The 17,843-nt window shown below is 41.5% G+C and overlaps 2 protein-coding genes, 1 long non-coding RNA gene and 3 other non-coding genes across 8 annotated transcripts; 4 read left to right on the top strand and 2 right to left on the bottom strand.

Moving 5' to 3' along the window:
• Positions 1 to 1,339: 1,339 nt before the first annotated feature.
• rab42a (RAB42, member RAS oncogene family a) lies at positions 1,340 to 4,083 on the bottom strand. Its single transcript, XM_026349664.1, has 2 exons — positions 3,585 to 4,083; positions 1,340 to 2,112 (listed from the first exon to the last, which is right to left on the bottom strand). Exons 1-2 carry the CDS (start codon positions 3,797 to 3,799, stop codon positions 1,671 to 1,673), a joined length of 657 nt encoding a protein of 218 aa, XP_026205449.1. The 5' UTR covers positions 3,800 to 4,083; the 3' UTR covers positions 1,340 to 1,670.
• A 557-nt stretch (positions 4,084 to 4,640) lies between these two features.
• On the top strand, positions 4,641 to 6,805 carry LOC113155139. The gene is made up of 6 exons (XR_003298105.1): positions 4,641 to 4,701; positions 5,529 to 5,589; positions 5,843 to 5,898; positions 6,074 to 6,115; positions 6,357 to 6,425; positions 6,605 to 6,805. It is a non-coding gene; the product is annotated as an uncharacterized LOC113155139 (long non-coding RNA).
• On the top strand, positions 5,631 to 5,767 carry LOC113155553. The gene has a single exon (XR_003298161.1). It is a non-coding gene; the product is annotated as a small nucleolar RNA SNORA16B/SNORA16A family (small nucleolar RNA).
• LOC113155536 lies at positions 6,157 to 6,287 on the top strand. The gene has a single exon (XR_003298144.1). It is a non-coding gene; the product is annotated as a small nucleolar RNA SNORA44 (small nucleolar RNA).
• LOC113155550 lies at positions 6,465 to 6,538 on the top strand. The gene has a single exon (XR_003298158.1). It is a non-coding gene; the product is annotated as a small nucleolar RNA SNORD99 (small nucleolar RNA).
• A 4-nt stretch (positions 6,806 to 6,809) lies between the features above and the next one.
• Positions 6,810 to 16,443, bottom strand: ctps1a (CTP synthase 1a). Of its 3 annotated transcripts, none has more exons than XM_026349662.1 (18): positions 16,261 to 16,443; positions 14,553 to 14,727; positions 14,273 to 14,443; positions 13,996 to 14,096; positions 13,769 to 13,885; positions 11,421 to 11,504; positions 10,814 to 10,894; positions 10,564 to 10,715; positions 10,333 to 10,465; positions 9,974 to 10,062; positions 9,789 to 9,883; positions 9,624 to 9,686; positions 8,268 to 8,311; positions 8,094 to 8,190; positions 7,947 to 8,002; positions 7,773 to 7,869; positions 7,500 to 7,644; positions 6,810 to 7,402 (listed from the first exon to the last, which is right to left on the bottom strand). In XM_026349662.1, exons 2-18 carry the CDS (start codon positions 14,719 to 14,721, stop codon positions 7,318 to 7,320), a joined length of 1,779 nt encoding a protein of 592 aa, XP_026205447.1. In that variant the 5' UTR covers positions 14,722 to 14,727; positions 16,261 to 16,443; the 3' UTR covers positions 6,810 to 7,317. The 3 variants fall into 3 exon arrangements, with proteins under 3 accessions (XP_026205447.1, XP_026205446.1, XP_026205448.1); XM_026349661.1 differs by lacking the exon at positions 16,261 to 16,443 and adding an exon at positions 15,777 to 15,902; XM_026349663.1 differs by lacking the exon at positions 16,261 to 16,443 and adding an exon at positions 15,131 to 15,517.
• Positions 16,444 to 17,843: the final 1,400 nt, after the last annotated feature.

The following is a 17,843-nucleotide window of genomic DNA, read 5'->3' as shown; positions in this document are numbered from 1 at the left end:
TATATATAATTTGTTTAATTTGTACCCAAACACAAATAGATTCAAATGTCTGATTTTCTGTGCTGTGTGTATTTCTTGATGACCAACAGTTTTGTTCTTCTCTGTAGTCTCTGGCTAACACAGCACACTAGACAAAGTTGGTCAGTATCGGTTTCTTCACTCAGTTTTCGCACACATGGCTAAATCACTTATAAATCTGTAACAAGGTACCAGGACGTCACTGCCACTGGGTGTTCTCCTGGCTGGAGAGCCAAGCTAACTGTTAACCCCTGCTTTTTATTGTTTATGCTAAGCTATGCTAATTTCTACCTGGCTCTAGATCCCCACTTAACACACAGATATAAACTTTCGCATCTAAACCTTAGAAAGGAAATGAATTTACCTATTTAACAAGATGCTTAACTTTTCTTTGGAGATCAAAGACTGATGGACTGCTAATTCCCACTTGATCTGGCGATTGCAAGTAATAATGTCCATGGAATAAAATGAATTCCACATATCTTTTCCAGATATGCAGGACAAATCTTTTCTACTTTAAATCTTGGCTTTCTCTAGACTGAAATCCACATGTCCACACTGTAGAATAAAGAAAGCAACACTTTCCTCCTCTGATTTCCACCAGTAAATTCAGTGAGTTGGCATTTCTCGCCACCTCAGGCCTGAATTCAATATTGTGTTAGAAAACTGAGCTATGAATCGAAGTAGATGTTCGACTAAACTCCAAACAACTACGGGCAAAACCCCTGTACTTCCTAATGAATCATGTCTAATGCGCTGAATGTCACTACAGGTCTGATTCCTAAAAGATGAATCTCGTACATACGTCTTGTATCTGGTACCGGTACAATACAAATACCTAAATGGAACCACCAACCCTAATTATAATGGCTTATCTTTATGTATACACCTTAACTAGAAAGAATCTCTTCTTTTTTTTAAGTAAAACATTATTTGTCTATTCACAGAATGGTCAAAGGTTTACGTTAGTTTGGCGTTAGTGCACATACATCTTACAGTAGCAGGAGGAGCACATTGATTTCATATGGTGACACTTACTATTGAGTGCACTGTCTGTCCACACTATTGATTAAATAGCTTTACGTGACCTTTTGGCTGTCATCTGTGTAGAGTTCACTATTATTTACAATATTACAGTCACAAAAGATTGCAGGCAAAGCATCACACAAACTTTTGACAGGTAGAAACCCACACTAGTGCAGTATTAAATGGAAGATATGCCAGACCACAGGGAGCCATAGTCCATGGGTTTACCTGTACTTTCACTTTTCTCAGTAGTCTTTCAGCTCCAGGCCTACAACCTAAGCCCCAGCTCCAGGCCTACACCCTAAGCCCCAAGACCTGATCACCTCTGCACGCTTTCTGTATTTCTCCAACGTTACAAGCTTCAGTTAGCTTGGCTCATGCCACACCACATGAATTTAGAGATACAACTTGCCTACAAGATATACATTAGGTTGTGCACTAGGCCCCTGTAGCCTAGTTATCCATATGGCCCACAGATAAAAGCACAAAGCACAAGGTGAGGAAGTGATGGATAGTGATATCACAGGGTGCTGAGCCTGAGTGACTTTGTATAGATGGACAGCTGTGACACGAAGTGAGCTCTTGGTGTGACAGGACAATGTTTGGACACAGATAGTTGAGCTCAGTCAGCAGTGGCAACCCTTTTCAGAGGTTGCAGCAACTAGTTCCTCATCTTCGTCAGCCGGGTAGAGGACCTTGGCGGTCAGGCCGCTTTTCACGCCATCCCAGCCGTCACGGGTGACGATCTCCCCCATCTTCATCAGCTCGTAGATGTCTCTGGTCAACAGCTCGAAGGCCCGGTCCACGTTGCTGTTGCATTTGGCGGATGTCTCCACATAGCGGATACCCAGCTCGGCTGCCAGATGCTCTGCCTCATCCCGGCTCACCTTGCGATCCTTGTTGAGGTCGCTCTTGTGGCCGATGAGGATGAAGACCATGTGGTGAGGCAGGATGTGCTCGCTCACCTCTTTGTGCCACTCCCTCACATGGTCAAAGGTCTTGCGATTGGTAAGATCAAAGACTAGCAGCCCACCCACTGAGTTACGGTAATATGATGTTGTAATGGACCTGTTGGGGAGATTGATAAAAGAAATGTTAGTCAGTGGACTGCAAAATCATCTTATATTTATATTTAAATGTATGATATTTTTTAAGGTGTTTCATTTGAGTCAAGTCTCAAGTAGGTCAAAACAAGTCTTAAATCAATTAAGACAAGATCAATCCCAAATCAATCAAGGAAGGTCAAAGTCAATTCTTAGGTCAGTTGCAAAAGTCCAAGTAAGTCTCATATCAACCCAGTCAAGTCTTAAAAGCTATAATATGGAATTTAAGCTAGCTATACCATGCCCTCTCTCTCCCTGCTCCACTATGCTCTGCTGTGATCTGTTCAGTGCTTTGTTGTTTGAGAATGGTACAAAATGTACCAATCAAGCAGAAATAATTGCCTTTAGCTCTTTTTACTTTGTCAAGTTGCACAGCAAGTCCAAGCAGAGTCTCGATTCCTTGTTTTTGTGTATGAGTCTACAGTTTTTAAGGTATCCATGAGACTGTGCCCACATGAAAAGAACCTTGCTCAAAATTAAATACACAGTAGCACTTACTGGATCTTTAACTGCTTTTAAAGACATCATTCATTGTGAGGTGGAGAGATCCGGGGCATGTTTTTTTCTACATGAACCTGCCTCCTCACTCTAGTTAGATGCTGACTGAGTGGTTCATATTTGTCACTGTCAATTGCACGAATCAAGTTATCGAATTCAATTAGTAAAATCAATCAAATTAACATAATCAGGACTGTAAAAACACATGACCTTTGGGAAAGGTCTTGGACTGTGAAACAGTTTCCCCCTAGGCCCCTTTAAACAGGGGTTAATCCAGGCACAAGCTTGTCTAAAGCTTGCTGACTGATTCGCACACAGGCAAAGTGAAAGACTTGTGAGTGTGGTGAAGCCTGAAGGAAACCACCCTCAGAAGCCTGGGCTTCAAAAGAGAAAGCAGATCTGAGAGCGGCGCTACCTCTCCAAACAGACAAGTGGTTGAAAGGAAATTCTTGGTGACAGCAGGGACACATGAAACAGAACAAGCAACAGGGCAGATGAATGCAAAAGCTAGGTGTGGATCTTGAGTTGGCATCATTGTGTTGCCCTGGAAACTGCAGAGCCAGTGCATCAGGGAATTAAACAGGGGCCTATATATCAGGAGGCATGCCCATCATCCATGAATGAATGCAGTGATGCAACTCGATTTTTAGGCCAGGGCATGACAACATCGAGGACTATTTAATCTTCACTGGATCCTTGTCACCACTGTCTACATCACAGTACATGGTCTACACTCACTTCATTACACCATAATGAGAAGAGAGAGAATGCGTTCATTGAATTTAAAGGGTTTCATTACACGATAGCGAACCAAGGCCTCTCCATAATTTAACGCAAAACGCAATGATAAATGGTCGTCATGGGCCTGATCAATCCAAAGCAGTTTTATTTGAGCTACGTCTTTTTAAATAAAAAACAATAAAAACATATGGTTGGTACCTGAATCGTTCCTGGCCAGCCGTGTCCCAGAGCTGGAGCTTTATCTTCACCCCGGACTCGATATCAAGTGAGCGGGCATAAAAATCTACCCCGACCGTTGGATCGGCCACATCGCTGTAGATCCCGTCCGTGAAGCGCTTCAGCAGCGACGACTTGCCCACCGTCGAGTCCCCGAGTAAAATGATCCTGAACTGGTATTGCCACAAAATATCCATGGCATGACTAGATGGTGAGGAGGGAGACCAGCAGAGCGTGTGTGTGCGATTGTGTGTGTGTGTATGTGTGTGTGAGTGAGGGAGAGAGAGAGAGAGAGAGACAAAGCCCTGTGCGCGGCGTGTTTACATGAAGCCCCGGCTGCTCCGGCTGCCGCTCCGGCTGCTGCTGCTGCTGCCTCCGTGCCTTCTGCTCAGGAAGAGACGCCACCGCAGCAATCATGTGATACAGTCACCTATGCTCTACTGCCACACGGGTTATTACAACCACCAACCTGATGCTGTCGTAAATAAAGCAATTGTGTGTTATGAAAGGGTTTAGAGATAAGCCCCGGTTGGATTTTAAACTTTGAGAAAAAGAGCAGCTTTTCACAGCTTCGACCAGCCATAAAGGCACCAACTGACCAGTTACACATCCAAACAGGCCCACGCACAGATGCGTTCTGCCTATAAAGTCTCCCACATGCGTTCATTGTACTGAATATGGCGTTTTGCAACAGTTCAGCGTGAGCACGGCTCTGTTGCTCTCACTGTGCTCGGTTGTAAGTTGCTGTCCGTGGTTCTGAATCAGGTTAAACGGGTCTCAGTTCTATGCTTCGTCTGTTTGTACATGTTTGTGCTTTCTCGCTTTATGTGCGGGAAATATAAGTGTAATTAAGTTTAAAAGCTATGTTTGAACTGACGTTAGTGTGTTCAACCCCCACATAAATGGCAAGCGTGAATACATAAAGCTCATAAAATAAAATACATATCCCGTCATGCAAGTGGCCCCGTGTGAGCTATGTGGACCAATCAGCGTGCTGCTGAGCGGGGCTAGCGTATATAAGAGCAGCGCGGCGCCTGCTCCTTCTCTTCCTCTTCAAGTCTGTCTCTTGAGGACACAGATAAACCGCCTGATACATTCGGTAAGGCCTCAAACAGCTAGTCCTGTTTTTAAGTTGCCTGTGCATCAGTTTGCTTCATTCAGTTTTTCAGTGCATAGCTTTTGAAGAATGGACGCTGTTCATTTTGGCGATAGACCACGTTAGTTGACTTGTCAGAGGAACGCTAACGAAGCTAGCGGCTTCATGTTGCTAATGTTGGCGAATGTAGCCTGTATTGTGACTCATGCACTACACGTTTTAACTAAAAAAATCGTTAAACCTTTTTAAGTTGTCGTTCCGGGAAAATATACTAGCAGGCTTTATATGGTAACTTTCGCAACATACTAAATGGGCACAGCTACGGATTAGCAAGCTAGGTAGGGTAGGGTTAACATTAGCTACATGCTAGTTAAAGGCATGTGGACCACGTGGCTGGGATAATATGAAACTTACCAACATAACTGTGAATCTTGTGTTGTATTAATCTGTTTATATTCGTCCCACACAATACCTTCACCGGGGGATATGTAATGTTTTTCAACCGGAAGCTTAACTTTTTGGAAACTTTAGTGTCCAGACCTGCATTTATGCGAGGGTCATTCAATAAATAAGGTGAATTTTTCGGTATAAGGACTTTTTAATACAGATGGAAGCTTTTTTATTAAGTCGAAAGTGCTGTGAGCGACTGGCTGAGACATCATGGCATTTGTAAACCAGCCCAATAAAGGAGTATCTTGCTATGTTACTACACAATTGTGAATCAACTACACATTTCTATGATCCAAGTTTGCTGCTACTACTTTATCTTGACCTACATATGATTCTAAAACTGACGGTTAACTAAATCAGAATATACTTATCTTTTACAGGTTGCACCAGAAATGGATCAATTTGGCATTTCCAGCAAAGACAATCCACATTATCACACAGGTATTTACTTTAAATGAAGCAGATACTGCTGATGCCATGTATGGGGCTCCTATCGAAGCCATTCATGCTCTCATGTAGCAGTGAATGGTCAAAAGGAAGCCAAGAGGAACACTTTCACCGACGGTCGCTGTTCAGTTTGAAAATAACTGCTTCAGCAACATTAAGGGGAAGGACAACTGCTCTAAAATGGGATTGGTAACTGATCAAACTATCAGAAATAATGGTACTGACATGTGACTCGTGTATTCTGCAGGTATTGGGTAATCCTGGATGTGGAGATGCAAAACTTGAAAACCAAATCACATGCAGGTAACTGCTTTAAAAAAAAAAACACTTCACACAAATGAACTGGCTGTGATGACAAACTTGCCCTCACTGACATTACATTGATTGAGACTTTATATTTACCTGAGCCACATTTTATATCAATGTATATTAAATGGCAAAGGGTTCAAAATGAACTAATACACTCCCCTTGGTTTAGGTGACCTTGTGGCTGACCAAAGCTGAGTCGACGAGAGCCGAAGTAAGCTTTTTATATATTATCATCTCGGGAGTTACAAATAAAAGCATGCTATCCTAAGGACCTGAGCTTGTTTTGTAGCTTTAGGTTCTCCAAGTGCATGCAAGAAAACAGGGTGGTCTTTGACTGTTGTGGCCCTTTGTGCCATCAGCAGCCACTCAGCTGTCCTACATATCTTCTGTTCAGAAGCAGACGTGAGTAATTACCAACACGATACTAATATGCTTTTAAATCTGTTTTTTAGCCATCACTGCTTTTGACCCAAGAACAGCTTCAGCCTGTGTGGGGTCCTGAACCTTCCTGGATTGTCAAGGTATGTATAGAACTGTAATAAACTGCTTACAGTAACATATCTGATCAGTGATGACCATTTAACTCTATGTGGACTGATGGATGAAGCTTGCGGATATGGGACTGAGATCAGCCTGATACTAATGGGTTTAGGAAATTCTCCTGAACTGTGCTAATTGCTTTTCTTCCCCCCCTCTCCAGGTCCAGTAGCCTGTTGTAAATGGAAGAAACTGTTGGAGAATGCTTACTTGCAAGCCATTGAAGAGGGGGAAATGCTGAAATAACGGTTCATTAACTTGTACCTGTACCTTTTGTAGAACTTTAAAGCATCATGTACTGTAACAAGAGACTATATGTAAGTGTTGAAGCTAGTCTTAATGTAATAAAGAACATCAACTATTACTGGTGTCACTTTTTTATTCATTTACGTTCTTAGGGAATTTACATGTTATTGAATAAGCTGCATGTGGTTGCAGTACCTATTCACCACAAGGCCACAACTCAGATGGTGATGCTTAATCTGCATAAATGGGCAAATATGAACTTCCTGAGCCCCAGTAAGGATATGAAATGTAAATTAATTGAAAAGAGGGGACAGTTTCCAAACAAATCTGTAACGGAAAATTATGCTGGCTTAGTTCAGAGACTTTAGCAGAATAACATTTACTCACTGGCCACTTTACTATGGTACAACAAAATGCAATTCTACACAGCAACTCCATAAATCTGAGGTTATGTGCAATTGTACTGGAGTGCATTGAGGCCATTTTAATTTCATTTATGTAAATTGAGTCACCTTGTAAAAGTAGAATTGATGGTAGAGCTGCTCCACAGGATTGTATGAGATTGTAGAGGTGTAGCCTAATATAGTGGCCCCTGAGCATATGCATCTATAGCACATCAGTATGTTTAAGTCAGTCACTGGAGATGGAAGGCAATTTGAGTTCTGAAATCTCAGAGTCGGGTGTGCTGCTGCCACTTCGGTCACTGTATGTGTCCCTGTGTCACAGAGGAAACATAGTTGGTATTAATGTGGTTTTGGGGAGGAGGGGATCTATATCCTACAATGAGTTGATATGTGATGCTGGGTGTTTACCGGGGAGACAGACGGCAGCCCTTCTGTAAGTAGCTCTGCAGCTTTCCGGCAGCAGCCAGCAGCAAACCAAGATAAGGGGGTGATGGATTTATGGGGCGAGATGTGAACTCAGGGTGGTACTGCACTCCAACAAAATACGGATGATCTAAAAACAGAAGAAATCTTAACATGAGCTTTATGGAAGGTTGTAGTGGCATTGTTGAGCCTTAAAATACATAAACAGTAACACCTATTCACAAGATAAAAAGTAATCTAGTGTTTAATATACCGTACCATCCAGCTCTATGACTTCCATCCTTTCCCCTTCCACATCTTGACCTACAAAGCGAAAACCTTTCTCCTCAAAGTGACTCTTCAGATCAGGGTTGACCTGCATGGGGACACCGTTAAGAAAAAACTCCACAGCAAATTATATAATGTTGCTCACTAACAGTGATACTAACATACCTCAAAGCGGTGTCTGTGTCTTTCATCTACATATTCTGCATCTCCATAAAGCTTTCCTGGAACAGGGAACAACTGTGAGCACAGTTTAGATGCTGCTGCAAATCAACAACTTGTTGAAAACCTTGTGAATTTCAAAGTTTTTCTTACGTAGCACGCTGTTGTTGCTCTTGAAAATAGTCCGTCTCTTCCCTAGCCTCATGGTGCCACCCATTTGCCCAGGGTTATGTTCTGGCATGTCAATCACCTGCAATGGTTCAAGTGACAATCAATTCATGTTTCAGGTCAAATAACAGACACAAGATCACACAATGACACACTTACCACAGGATGCTTTGTGTCTGGATCAAATTCAGTTGAATTGGCATCTAAATGTAAAACAGGCAGAGATGCAAACAGTAATATTAGGAAGTATTCACTAACCAGCTATCAATATGGGTCTAAGTGGGTATTCATATTTTTCAGGTATCACACAGATTGTGAATCACCCATGTAAACACAACCTGAAATTAGTTTTTTATGCTGTTACGTTACAGGGATTTTGTGCTGCTGGTTAGGAAAAGTGTGTTCACAATTAGGTAATGTTATTTGAAAACTATGAATACACCATGTGATAGCAGTATGACAAGTTATCTGTTCTGTTATTGACATTATAAATCAATCATGGTCAATATAAGTTGGCAGCTTTAAACAAAAAAAATCATGTAAAAAACAACAACAAAAAAAACAAACAAAACAATGTCAAGTAGAAACAGTTTTCTACAAAGATATGTCAAATATTTTTTGTAAATACTCGCTTCAGGTCAGTATTTAGTAGATGTAATCTACTGGATGGCTGCAATCACAGCACATAGTGTGTGTGTAGGTCTCAATTAGACTTGTGCATCTGGACACTGCAAGTTTATCCCATTCCTCTTTGCAAAATGGCTGGCTGCATGGGGATCAGGCATGAAGAGCAGTTTTCAAGTCCAGCCACAAATCTTTTATTGACAGAGGTTTGGGCTTCGACTTGATCCGTCCTTAACATTCACCTGTTGTCAGTAAACCATTTCTTGCTAGAAATGTTTTACTGGAAAACCTTCTCCCAAGCCATAGTTGTCTTGCAGACTGAATAAGGATTGTACTATATTTACCGCATTCATTTTATTAATTTAAGTGTTCCAGGGCCAACTGTCGAGAAGCATCCCGACAGCATGATGCTGCCACCACCTAGTTTCATAGTGGGGATAGTGTGTTTGGGGATGTGTAGTGATTGGTGTGCGTCAAACATAGGGTCTTGTCTCATGACCAAAAAGCACCATTTTGGTCTCATGAGACCAAAGTACCTTTTCCACTTGACCATGCTTTTTGGCAATTTGTGATTTAACACGAGTTTTCTTCTACAGTGGCTTTCTCCTTGCCAATCAAAAGGCAGCCAAAATAGAATAAAGATCTTCCTTTTTTTCCCCCCCGACAGTTAAGAAAATACTAATATACTAGCTCTTATTACTAAGCTCTTGTAGCATTCAGCAGCTGTATCTCAGGTTCCTCCAATGTCAGTATTTTTTTAACCATTGTGCTAGTAGTAGCTGTCTTCAGTGTAGCATTGACAATTAATTCACTGATCACAGAATTTTGCAATTATTCAATGAATGTCTACTTTAATTAAACACTGCACCAGTTTGAGTGAATCAACATTACCTTTCCAGCCCAGCACGTTCCTGCCAAATTCACATACGGCCAACTGCATTCCAAGACACACACCTGCAGAGGTAAGTGTTTACTCTTAGTGGAATGGTCAATCAATGCAATATGATAATGTATAAAATGTGTGTGTGAAGTAAGATAGTGACAGATGTTCTGTACCCAAGAAAGGTTTTTTCTGTTTCCTGGCCCAGTTAATGGCTTGAATCTTCCCTTCAGTTCCTCTTACCCCAAAACCTCCAGGAACCAGGACACCACTGTGGAGAGAAGGGAAAGAAATTGTTGATGCGACTACAGCTCTAGTCTTCCGATTGCGTTACTTAAAAGAATGGGACCTTGGCACTCACTCAGCACTGCAGAGCTTCTGCCATGCCTCATGGTATTTCACAGGTTCCTCCTGGAGTGTGCTTGGCTCCAAATATGCTGAATCTATATACTAGAAGAAAACATATTGTGTGAGGTCAGTGGCACAGGGAGATGCAGGTGTTAAAAAGGCGGTTCTTAGTACTGAAAACTTGCTTAAAAATATTTATTTTAAGATTTCTTCAGTTTTAAAGTAATAAAATGATAGTTTTGTGCAAGTTCACAGATACATTCGGAAAAGGAAGAGCTAATAGCTAATTTGGCATAGTTTAATGGCGTCACTCATACATGACATTAATATACATGTGATCATTATCAGTGTGGTTTAACGTTGGGTAAATACCTTAACCTCCAATTTGTGACTAATGGCCAGGGCTGAGTGCTCCAGTGCCTTGATAACAGAAGCATAGGAGTCGGAAAACTTGGTGTACTTCCCAACCAGTGCTATGGAGCAGTGCTCCAGCAGTCTGTCTGACCTGTGAGGACAACATGTAGAAATAAGACTGTCTCTGTCGTTTTCAGCCCCATGCATTTGATTGCAGAGTTACCCTTTAACTAACTTTTGCTGACTCACCTGTCAGACATCTCCTTCCATTTAGTCAGCATTTTCCTGGGTCGGGTCTCTATGGGCATATTGAGTCTCCTGCTAAGGTAGCTAACCACGCCCTGATCCTCCAGCAGTAACGGGACTCTGTAGATAGAGGACACATCGTGCACACAGATGACCTGGAACGAGACGGATTGGTGAGTTATGAACAGCTGAGAGAGTTACAGTCCATCAGAAACAACATAATAAATTTGTGTTTTGTTGTCAGTGGCTTTACCTGTTCAGGTTCGACGTGGCAGAACATTGAAATCTTTTCTTTGACAGAGTTCTCCAGGACAGCAGAACAGCGGCACATGATCTGTCAGCAAAGAGAAGAAATATTAATGATCTTACAATGATAAAGAAAAGGCAAACATGATTAAAGTCAAGTCAATGGTACAAACATAAATAAATGGGTCATATGCTGTGCACTGGAAGCAGTATTCCCCCCCCCCCCCCCCCCCCCCCCCCCCTGAGGAGCACTCAGTGTAATGGTCTCTGCTGTCATCCATTCTGCTTCTTGATTTTAGGTAGTATTTACATTTACCAGGTTTCACAGTTATATGTCAGTTAGTTATACGTTTATAAATTAGCTACTAGAAACCAGCTATAACCAGGTTACTTAGGTGCATGTCAATGCTATCAGCACTATTCAGTAATTTAGGTCATGATGAACTTAAGATAAGTCAACCCCCTTCCTAAATCTTTGAAAAGGTAATAAAACACAGTACAGACCACAATGTTGCAATCATTGAATGAATGTGAACGATTCATGAAACTTACCGATGTGTAAGGTCACATTCAGGAGGAAACACATCCATATGCATTAAGGGAACAGAACTCACCAGATCTGGAGACAAGCCCAATCCTCTCAGCTCTCTGACACTGTTCTGTGTTGGTTTGGTCTTTTGCTCTCCTGTTGCACTAGGCTGCACACAACAACAGAGAGATTACATGTATTTAAAGGACCGTGTGTATCCTACCTCTGCATTTCTGATGTCTACTGTAATATGTGATGGAAGTGGACAAAAGCAGGCACATAAACACATGGTAAGTACAGAGTCCCATTGCCCTGAGAACCCAGGATGACTGGTCGTCTTTTGAAGAAATAGAATTTGTGTTCTGAAGCTCCTGAAGTGATGGAGGATTTAGTGCAGGGCAAGTACCCATAGTTCTCAAGAACCACAGTAATGCTAGTTTTCCAAGGGGAACTGTGAAACTCCTTGACAGAAAATGATTTCTGTATATTTTGTGGCATCTTGTTGATAATGCTTGATAAGTATACAGTATTGGCAAAACATAAAACCTCCTGCAGTTTATGTGCCAGTTGTTGGGCTGTAATATTTTTAGCAAGGCAGCATGCATTATGGGTCTGACACAATCTCTTGTCGCTACTTGACTTAGCACCATGTGTTTTGGCAATGCAATTATTGACTGTGTTTGTTATGTCTCAACATCTGTTGTTTTTCTTGTTGTAATGATAATAATAATTACATACTTTATTGATCCCCTTGGGGAAATTGTTGTCTGGACAGCTGCAGTAGATCACAGCGCTACTGTGGGGTGGCGGTGTCTTGTCCATGGACACCTCAACATATAGCCATGAGGAACCAGAAATCGAACTAGTAACCCTGGGGTTTATAGACAACTGCTCTACCAACTGAGCTAACTGCCACTCTGTAAGGCACTTTCTGTAGAATTATTCTGCTAAAGTTTGCTGTGTTTTATTGACTGCTGTAACATAACTTAAACAATTATTTAAAAAAACTAACGTGAGTAAAGAAGTTTGTTGTTTGTCAGCTAAACAACTGTATGTATATACAGTATTTCACTGTCAAGCTGATTTTGACTCTGTGTCTACAGTATATGACCCTCTGGTGCATGCACACCAAGTATGTAAGAAGTGAACTCCCTTCTTTTATTCCATTTTCTGATTTTGTAGAAACCAGTCCTTGAGTGGTCCATTCAAAGTTTGCGCTCGAAATGACGTATAGTCGAGTGTCATGGAACAAAGCTCCACCTCAAAACCGGTTGTTTTTGAGTGGGTCACATTTTGCCTTTGTGTAAAGGCACATTTTCGGGGACTTCAGGGACCTGTTTTTAAGCACCAAAAGAAGCAAAATATGGGCACATTAAGCCCTGTAAGATGTTTTTAGAAATGCTGAAATAAAGACTTTGTGTAAGAAAATTTAAAGGCTGTAAAATGAAAGTTATTTTCTCTGGTGTCAGAAACAAACCATTATTATTATTATTATTATTATTATTATTATTATTATTATTATTATTATTATTATTATTATTATCATCATCATCATCATCTAGGTACAAGTGTCTTACAGTCTGATTGACTTACTATCCGACATGATAAGCAACTCTCTGAAATAAGATTCATAGGGGTTGTGTGTCTGCTTCTCACACATAACTCAATATAGGCGACAGGCATCATCAGACTAGTCTGACAGGATGAGCTACTAAAGTCATGTTTCAGGCTTGTTGTAGCCCTGTAGCTTTTCATATTCACATACAGTGAAACAAAATGTTTAATCTTTTCGAAGCCAAATTAGCTCCATCTGAGTAAGGATGATCAAGCTCTGTTATTTAAATGTCACGATGTAGCACACTGCAAGGCTGGTGGTGTCTGTATTTTGTCTCCTAGCACTGCTTGTTTTTTTCCATTTTTAGGCAGTGATACATTTTCCGGTAGCTTTATTTTTTCATGCTCTCATGTTTGTATCAGTGAAACTGGACTTCACGAAACACTGCAGAGTCCCCTCTCATAGCCTAGTAGAGACAGGGGACAGAGTGTTCCAGACATGTACTTGGACTGTTGCTTCACAGAGGAGCTTGTGTGCCTCCAATAGCAGGAAGCATGTTTCAGCCTGAAGATAATCATGGATATGACTATAACGAAACATGGAATAACTGACTACTGAGTGGATATTTTTATTTTGATTTATAAGGGTAGGGCAGAGAGTTGAAAACAAAGACAATTCTTATTTTGTGTGCACCTCTTTGTGTGCACTTCTTCATGGAGTCGTTGTAGCTCCATGAACAGTTGCTCTTGTTATTGAGTGTTATTCAGTGTCTCTTTTTGCAGTTAGTTGTCAGTTTATCAGCAGCATCTTATACGTTTCCACTCAGATAAAAGGTCAAAAGAAAAGATAAAAGAGACCCGATCGTGTTTCTGTCTTACCTGTGGTATCAAACTGACGTGAATATTACAGAAGTTCTCTCTCTTCACTTTAAACTGGAACTGCCTGAAGGCCTCGATGAAAGGCATGCTCTCTATGTCTCCAACTGTGCCTCCTAACTGCAAATACACACACACACACACACACACACACACAGACAATGACGATGTTGGCAATGAACATCAGCTAATGCAAATAGTGAGTTGAAGAAATGAACTGAGCAGCTTACTTCTATCACACAGACTTGCGGTTCTAGATCGTCGTCATCAACTGGTACTTTGGCCTGTTTAACAACCCATTCTTGGATGGCATCTGTGATGTGAGGTACCACTGGAATGAAAGCAGCACCAAAATAAGAGAACGAGAGAGACTTTGAAAAAAAACATTCTCTTTACGTTGTTGTTAGAGTTATTGGCTGTTGGGTGTTAAAAATGGCAATTTATTAGTTTATTAATTGGAATGCCATGACATCCTGTTTCAAAACATAAAACCAGCTGTCAGTTTACCCTGCACTGTCTTGCCCAAGTAGTCTCCCCTCCTCTCTTTGTTAATGACTGACTGATAGATCTTGCCGGTGGTCAGGTTGTTGTCTCTGGTCAACCGGATGTCAAGGAAGCGCTCGTAGTTCCCCAAATCCAGGTCCACCTCACCCCCATCGTCCAACACAAACACCTCACCTGGACATAGGGAGCATGACGTCACCATACCACTTACACACATGTCATTGTCAAAGTATAGATGTTTTAAATAACATCTATCAATAAGTTGTCTGGTGCTTCAAAGTACCGTGCTCATATGGCGAGAATGTGCCTGCGTCTATGTTGATGTAAGGGTCGATCTTGATGGCAGTCACATGTAAGCCGCACGACTTTAGGATGGTGCCCACGCTGCTCGCAATGATGCCTTTGCCAATGCCAGATATGACTCCTCCGGTGACCAGAATGTACTTCATCATTTTACCCTGGAGAAAGAGGAACATTTAAAAGCAAGCAAGAACATGCAGGTCACTGCAAAATAATCAGCACGTGTTGGCCTAATCAACACAATTGGTTATGTGTACTTTTTAATCAAACAAAAATAAAAGTCAGCATAGTGAAAAAGGACCAATTCAGATTTTGAGATAGATTTACCAACACAAAAACCTAAAATACTGCTTTTGTCATGCACCAACATTACTGACAGTCTATATTCACCAGAAAATATGTTATTTCATGTGTAAATTTAATTAACATTAAGAACATTGGGAAAATATAGAATTGAATGTGTTACAAAAGAATAATAAGCGTGAAATGCAGAAAGACATGTAATAAGATTGATGTCCACAGTACCACAGTGCATGCTGGGAACGCTCCTTGCGTGCTTACATGCAGTCAAATGTGTGCAGATGCTGGCCTCAGCTCGAAACACAAGATAACTTTAGCCAACATGAAGAAATCAATCCCCAAAACTGCTTTTTAAAGCTTAAAATGAGCTGAATGGACACTAACTGGGTTATTGGTGTTATCGGCTTTTATCAAGCTAAAACGCTGCTATCAGCATTCAACTGAAAAATCATTAAGTTTTGTAAAAAGTCCACTTTTCTGCCTGCTGTTGCGTATTGTGAAATGTGGTGGGTTCTGATTTGGTAGCCGTGCAATTTTTCCAGAAATTGCTGCCAGGGCATTTAAGAGACACCATAGTCGCATCCCGCCTTCACCCATAGTCCGATGAAAGCTCAAAAAACTCGGTCGCCATATTCGTCATGCGTAATGTAAAATATTTAAGGCTGTCATCCTTCCCGCAACATAAACGCTTTCCATGGTAAATAATAGCATGTTTCGAGTGCTCAGTTACTGGAACCGCACAGCCCGCGTGGGTGGCAAATTCAAGATTCCATTAGGCGACTGAAACACAAGTCAGCTGACCGCCCGCCCGGATTGTCCCCATCAGCAAAGTCAACGAGTCCAAACTAAAGCCTCAAGCGCCTTTAGCTTTGGAATAACTGTTGTCGGCTGAAGACTAACAACTTACTCCCAGAATCATATAGTCAGGATCTCTTTGCTATGCAGCCGTCAACTGACAAAAGCTCGCTGTAACGTTACAAACTACCACTGCTGGCATAAGGTACAACAATTAAGTACAAAAAGGTAGCTAATGTGCTCTCAATTTCCAACTGCATCAAGCTAACACTACCCAACTTACATGTGACCAGAATCCTGCCGTTGCATTCGAAATAAAAGCTTATTAAGATTTTTTTAATAAAATAAATAGATAATCATGTAAATGTGTGTACATATCTGAAGGAGTTAAAAGCAACAGTTAACAGAAATGTTAAAACTGAAACCAAGCATTACATTACACTAACTTTACTACATACCCAGCGCATTATATTGTCAGTGGCATTTTATTTTGATTTTTTTTTTTTTTTACCGGAAATCAAACTTGCTTATTGTAACTTAACTACACTGGCTAGCTAGCTAACAGCCTCTGTTAAGAGCATCAGATTTCAACTCACCAAAATATTCTCCAGCCAGAACTGCCCTTCAAAACAAACCAATCAACGTCGAAAACAGCTCACACGACCTAGAATTTCGTTTTAGATAGCAACGTTTGTGCTGCTTACAGAGCCATCCATCCACAGCTGGGCTCTACACGTGTATGGACCGCGGTTCCACGCTGCAGTACATGATTCATTACAATTCACACTTACAGCGTTGTGCTGCCTTCAGGTACGCCTAGGAAACTACCGTTGCTCACTTGGAAATGTTGCTACTAAGCCTGGGTTAGGGTTTTGTTGACTGGTGTGGAGTCAACCATCTTCACCCGAACATCAATAAAACAAAGGAGCTGGTGATGGAAATCTGGGAGTCCTGTCATCCCTCTCTTTATACAGGGGGGTGCGGTGGAGGTCATATCTAAGTACAAATACCTGGGAGTGTACTGGGACAACAAACTGGACAGGAATAAGAATTCAGCCACACTACAAAAAGGCTCAGAGCCTGATGTTCAGTGCCTGTAAAAAGTATTCACCCCCTTGGATGTTTCATCATTTTATTGACAATGGAGAGGTCTCAATTAGGCTTGCACATCTGGACACTGGAATTTTATGCTATTTTCCTTTGCAAAACTGCTCAAGCTCTGTCGGATTTCGTGAGGATCGGGTGAGAACAGCCCTTTTCAAGTCTATCCACTAATTCTCTATTGGATTGAGGTCTGGGCTTTGACTCAGCCACTCCAGAACATTCACCTTCTTGTCGGTAAACCATTTCTGTGTTGCTTTGCTTTATGCTTCAGGTCATTGTCTTGCTGGACCACAAATCTTCTTCCAAGCCGTAGTTGTCTTGAAGACTGAATAAGATTGTCCTCCAGGATTGTCCGATATTTTGCCGCATTCATCTTACCCTCTATCTTAACAAGCCTTCCAGGGCTGGTTGCCTAGAAGCATCCCCACAGCATGATGCTGCTATCACCATGTTTCACAGTGGGGATGGTGTGTTTGTGGTGATGTGCAGTGTTTGGTGTGCACCAAACATAGCGACAAAAAACATCTCATCAGACCAAAGAACCCTCTTCCACTGGACCATGGAGTCTTTCACATGCGTATTGACAAACTCAATTTGTGATTTACCATGAGTTTTCTTCAACAGTGACTTTGTCCTTGCCACTCTCGCATAAAGCTTTGACTAGTGAAGAACCCGGGCAACTGTTGCTGTATGTACAGTTTCTCCTTTCTCAGTTGCTGAAGCTTGTAACTCCCTCAGAGTAGTCATCTGTGTGTTAGTGGCCTTGCTCACTGGTCTCCTTCTTGCACGATAACTTGATGATGGAGTTCACTGAACTCCGAGGGATGTTCAGTGCCTTGGAGATTTTTTTTGTATCCATCGCCTGACTTATGCTTTTCAATGACCTGTTCTCCAAGTTGCAAGGAGTGTTCTTTTGGCTTCATGGTGTAATGGTAGCCAGGAATACTGAAAACTCAGTGTGTCTGGAACTTCCAGACACAAGTTTCCTTATACTGCAATCACATGAGACTCATTCACTGCACTCTGGTGATCCCTATTTCACTAATTGTGGGACTACTAGCACTAAATATCTGCA

Source organism: Anabas testudineus, chromosome 11 (assembly GCF_900324465.2).
Source record: "Anabas testudineus chromosome 11, fAnaTes1.2, whole genome shotgun sequence".
NCBI lineage: Eukaryota > Metazoa > Chordata > Actinopteri > Anabantiformes > Anabantidae > Anabas > Anabas testudineus.
The sequence above is the reverse complement of the archived record's forward strand: the minus strand, read 5'-3'. Positions and strand labels throughout refer to the sequence as shown.